At 55.1% G+C, this 5394-nt stretch overlaps 1 protein-coding gene across 1 annotated transcript in view; it reads right to left on the bottom strand.

Moving 5' to 3' along the window:
- Nucleotides 1–195: 195 nt before the first annotated feature.
- The window catches only part of BTK (Bruton agammaglobulinemia tyrosine kinase), an 8348-nt gene continuing 3149 nt past the window's right edge, over nt 196–5394 (bottom strand). Inside the window, 13 exon segments of the mRNA XM_010290466.1 lie at nt 196–267; nt 405–562; nt 695–813; nt 1297–1361; nt 2007–2223; nt 2497–2668; nt 3019–3093; nt 3244–3371; nt 3481–3563; nt 3892–3946; nt 4204–4266; nt 4523–4704; nt 5234–5308. Coding sequence (XP_010288768.1) covers nt 196–267; nt 405–562; nt 695–813; nt 1297–1361; nt 2007–2223; nt 2497–2668; nt 3019–3093; nt 3244–3371; nt 3481–3563; nt 3892–3946; nt 4204–4266; nt 4523–4704; nt 5234–5308 — 1464 coding nt within the window.

Here is a 5394-nt window from a genome sequence, read left to right as displayed (position 1 = left end):
CGCTGGCGGCCGCGAGGACCCTTCAGGCCCCTGCTTGCCCAGGGGGTGGCCAGTGCCATGTCCGCGACAGTACGGGTCCGTCCCAGCGGTGCTAAGGTACCGTCAGCTGCACGGGTCCATCCTTGCAGGCCGTGGGGCAGTACCAGCCCCCAGCACCAGGCAGGGGACGGTGGGCTGGGCCGGCCCAGCCCAGGGTCAGGGCTCCTCGTCCGTGATGTCCAGGATGCTGCCCAGCAGCGCTGTGAAAGTGGGGCGCTCCTCGGCCTTCTGCCATGCGAGAGGGGGGAGCCCTGCAGGAGCCTGCTGGCTTGCCCCACTGCTCCCTGCACCCCGGGGTACTCACAGACCTCTGTCAGCACCTCCAGGGCAGCTGGGGGTGATCATCGAGGGTGAGAGCAACTTACCTCATGCCAGCAGCTGTACATGATGGCATAGACCTGCTCTGAGGCCTGCTGTGGCCGGTAGAGGCGCAGGCCTTGGATGACGTGCTCTGTCGTCTCACTGTTACTAAACCTCTCGTACGGCATCTTTCCCAGAGAGTAAACTTCCCACATCAGAACACCTGTTACAGGAAATGGCAGGGACAGTTCATGGCATGAGAGCGCCTGTGCCTCAAGCTGGTTTGCAGAGGAGCTCACTGTTGTTGGGACACCCTCTCTTCCTGACCTCCAAGTCATTAATGCCATGCTCTTACCAAAAGCCCAGATGTCAGACTTGCTGCTGAACTTGCTGTACAAAAGCACTTCAGGGGGAGACCACCGCACTGGAAACTTTGACCCCATGGAGCTTGTATACTCATCATCTAGAACATACCTGCAGCAGATAAACGGGTCAGGGTGCCTGTCTTGGATTTGACATTTCATTCCTCCATACAACCGACCAAGCCCAAAAGGAACAGATGGCTCTCAGAGTGACCAGAAGTTGCACTCCGCATGGGTTTCAACAGGCAGAAATGTCCCTTTGCAAACAAGTATATGAGTCAAGATTGGGGAAGGGATAGGGTGACACAGAAGCGTAGAAAAAAGGGGATGTGGAGAGAAAGCTGCAGCCAGGAGCCCAGAGGTGCAGGAAAGAAGCAGCAAAGAGAGGGGAAAAAGGGACAGGGGAAGTAAGAAAGGAATGGTGGAAAGTGGAGAGGCAGAAGGTTGAGCCAGATAGATGAAGCAGAAAGACAGGAGAAGACACAAGAAAAGCAGAGCTGGAGTGATGGTGGGGAGAAAGACTGAAGTGCAGAAGAGACTGAAGGAGGACATAGGGGATTGAGACAGGAAGGTGACACAGATGTATCTACCAGACCTGGAAAGGCCAAAATCTGATACTTTCACAATTCCTTGATCGTTCACCAAACAGTTGCGAGCAGCCTGTGGATGGAGAGATGAAGGCAGTCACTCCTACCTGCTCGTGCCTCTCCCATCTCCCTGTACCATCTAGAACTTCATCTTGCCTCCACCCACTTAAGACTTTGCCTCACTTTGTCCTGCAGGTTCACCTGGACTCGGGCAAGCTACAAAGTCCTCAGCCAAGATAGCAAGAGAGGCCTCCAGGCATCCAGCTTATCTATGGAGGGGCAACTTCCCTGGCAGGATTTTGCCTGAATAAAGCAGCACCAGGAGGCGATTAGGTACAGCACCTACCAGGATTGCAAGCTGGCAATGCCAGCCCAAGGCCTGACAAACTGCAGGCTCAACTTGTCAGGGGGGTCGAGAGGCCCATTTTCATGTCTGAGCCAGTGATGCTGCCTGTGCTGCCTAATGCAAACCCTGCTGTAGCCACAAATGCATTTCCTGTCCCCTGGAAAACTACCTAGTCCTGCCCATTCTGCAATTTCTGCTATCTCACTGCACAGCAGTGACTTCAGAGCATCCCGCCCATGCTCAGGTGGGCAGGGAAGCTGAGGGATGTTCTGCAGAGAAGACTGCAGAGCTGCCTCTCCTCATGTTGATGAACTAGATGGACCTTGTCTAGGTAATGTTGTGGCTGTTGCTGAGCTGGAGCCACAGCCCTACCAGGTCTCGGTGCAGGAACTGCTTGGATTCCAGGTACTCCATAGCTTCACAGACGTCCTTGCACATCTCCAGCAGCTCGGCAGGCTGGAACCGCCGCCGAGTTTCCCTCAGGAAGTTCAGGAGGCAGCCGTTGGCCATGTACTCAGTGATGATGAAGATGGGACGCTGCTTAGTGCAGACCCCGTAGAGCTGCACCAGCTTCTCATGAGACAGGTTCCTGTGTTGGGGGCAAGAAGGGTAATTCTGAGCATCTAGAAGGCCAAGTAGCAAAACAAGCTTCTGTGAATAAGGACAGTTTGGGAAGGGAAGGTTCTTGTGGCCCAGCCAACAATGGAAAAGCTCGCCAAGGAATCAGCACAAAGGCAGTAGGTTCTTGGATGCATTTTGCAGAGTGTGAGGCTGCCTGAGACTGTCCCTGCACACCACTCAGGAATGCAGCCATTCTGGCAAGGCACATCCAGCACTGACCTGCAGGCTGCTCACCACTTACATCATGACTTTGGCTTCGTCGATAAACTCATCCTCTGACATGGAGCCCTCCCTGATCATCTTGATAGCAACGTTGTACTGGCCTCTCCATTTCCCGTACTTCACCACGCCAAACTGCCCCGTCCCCAGTTCTTTCAGGAAGGTCAGATCCTTCGGGTCAATCTCCCACGACCCTAGGACAGAGACTGTGAGTGTAATGTGGGTGCAGGTGACCTCCCTGCAGGGTGCTCCCAGTCATCAATCTAGCAAGCCCAAGAAGAGCTCACAAGCATGTGCTGCCTGAAAAACTATCCCAAAAAATCCATGAAATCCAAGACCTGTTACTCCAGGGGATAGGGAGCAAAGTAGCTTGTGGCGTCTCTTGGTCAGTACTAGAGGGCCAGCAAGTGCTGGGAAGTCAGTCATAAGAAGGCTATGAGCCCTGCTGCTGTGGAACAGCCAGGATCCCAGCCCCAGAAAGTTACTGCTGGTAGAGATGGGCCCTGCAACCCAGGGAACCATGAGGTAGCCCAGGCCAGCTTACCATAGCCAAGGCCAGCTGTGGAAGGAGCATTTTTCTGGTGCTGAGACACAGGGTACTTCAGTCTGGATATAAGCCCTGAAACACAAAAAGGTAGATTGCCACACTGCGCTTACCTGCCACGTTCCAGCAGGGAACACAAGCCTCCTGCCTTCGGTGCAGGAAGGTGAGGTTACTGTCACGTCAGCAAAAACACTGCTGGCCTCACTCTGTCCCCCAAACACTGACCAGCAGAGTTGTGCTGATGGTACGTGATGAGCTCTGGGATGGTGTTGAACAGGTGCTTTTCTGCCAGGTAATACTGATTCTGGGGGGTGCAGCATACAACATAATGGCGGATCATGCCTTGGGGGTCTCTGGAGAGATAGTACATGGGGTCAGTGGCATGGGGAGGACAGGCAGAGGGTGAGGGGTGCCTGGAGGGGCCCTCTGAGGTAGAAGCAAGCTGTTCGTAGATCCACTTACACAGAGGACTTGGCATAGACGGAGACAGTGTATTTCCCTGTCTTGCTGGTAGAGTCTCGGACAATGAAGCCCCCTTCCTTACCCTAAAACAGAAAGGGGAGAGAGGATGGGGTGGTTGTGGGGAGGCGTGACTGTAACAGGCAACACTTCAAGTGAGTGAAGATCATAGCATGGATGGAGAAGGTGCGGTAGGTCACAGGAGTCCTACTTCCTGGCCTGGCCTGGGGGGCCACCTCCTGAAGTGCCTGCCAGGAGGAGGTTATGTTGGGGTAGGGATGGTTCCTGGGGCTGTTGAGGTGACACTCCCCTCCCAGTGCAAGCCAGAGTTGGTCCCATGCTGGACACAACATGACAGCAGCTCATGGAGGCCTGGTGTGTAGAAAGGACCCAGCCTCGGAAGCCAATACTTACCTCCTGTTTCAGCAGTTGCTCCGCTTGGCTCCGAGTGATATTCTTTGAGTACCACCTGGAAAAGGGACACAGTCATTAGGGAGATAACCTCAGCCACCACTGTCCCCAGCCTGGTCTGACCCTGGCCCAGCCAGGACAGGCAGTGCAGGGAGCAGGGCAGGGATGGCTGTCATGGGGGCAGAGGCTCCCGAAGGGTGTGCAAGAGGGAGAGCAACCAGCCAGGCTAGGCTCACAAGCTGCATAGGTTAACTGAATGTAAAAAGTCTCTGACCAAGCGCAGCTTGACGCATCCCTGCATCTTCTCTTACTCACTCAAAGATCTCCAGGGAATTGCTGGTTTCAGTGACATAGTTGCTGGGGATGTATCCTTCCCTCCTGCAGAAGAAAAGGAGCTGGTCACACTCTGATGGAGGAGGCCAAGGGGAAAGCAGGTTCCCATGTGGGTTCATGCTTGGGGAGGGCTGATACTGCAGCCTGCTTTAGTCTCCCTCACGCTCCTCATGTTCCATCCCAGGCAGGCAGCCTGTCCTAACACCCACGAGGCTCTTCAGGTGTGTTTGCCCACCAGTGCCTTGGCACCGGGAAAGGGCACCACTGCGGGGCAAGTGCTGCAGGCAGTCGGAGCTCTTACCCATTCTTGTCACGGGCTTTCCACCAGGGCAGATGGCTTTCCTCCAGGATGAAGTACTCCTCGCCCTTCTGCAGTTGCAGGTCCTGCGCGTTCATCGGCAGGTAGTTGTAGAGGGCCACCACCTTCTTCATCTCGCCAGCTGTGCTGGGGGCCGGCTCGGGGGGCAGGGGCTTCATCACCATCTTCCCCAGAGCGAGGGAGAGCGTGGGACATGGTGAGGCTGGCAGACACAACTGTTTCCCAGGCGAGACCCTCCCCAGGCCTGGCAGGGCAGTGGGCTCAGGCTAGGTCAGCGCAGCGTTTGTGTCAGCTCTCACGTGTATCTCTACCAGGACACCAATCTCCCCCCAGCGCTTTTTATTGCAACATTTCCTCCTTGGACACCCATCCTCACAAAAGATAAGTTTTTTCTCTACCTTGTGACTTAACCCATGACACCTCCACCCTGTATCAGGGCTTCTCTATCCTCCCAGCTCCCCCTGAGGAACCTCAGGGTGAGATCATTTGACTTTCCTCCAAGCCTTTGGGCTCCATCCCCTAGTTCAAGCTCCTTCACCCTTAGGGCATCATCTTGACAACTCTCTCCAGAGCAGAGCCCTGGCCTGTACTTCTCTGAGCAATGCCCTGTCAGTCATTGAACGTTGGCTTTTCCCAGGTAGACCTTTCCTTAAACACCTTAGAGCAAACCCACATGCTGACACTGGCCCCTACCTGGTCTTCCTCAGGAGTGGGGGGAAGAGGCTTCTTTGTCTTGCGATGCGACCGCCCAACTTTTAAACCTTCAGAACAGAAAATGGACTAAGGTGCGAAGAGATCCTCAGTGTCACACCGCAGTGGTCCCCAGGGTCTGGGGACAGCGCAAGGGGAGGGTG

The sequence above is a fragment of the Phaethon lepturus genome, unplaced genomic scaffold (assembly GCF_000687285.1).
Source record: "Phaethon lepturus isolate BGI_N335 unplaced genomic scaffold, ASM68728v1 scaffold23407, whole genome shotgun sequence".
NCBI lineage: Eukaryota > Metazoa > Chordata > Aves > Phaethontiformes > Phaethontidae > Phaethon > Phaethon lepturus.
The sequence above is the reverse complement of the archived record's forward strand: the minus strand, read 5'-3'. Positions and strand labels throughout refer to the sequence as shown.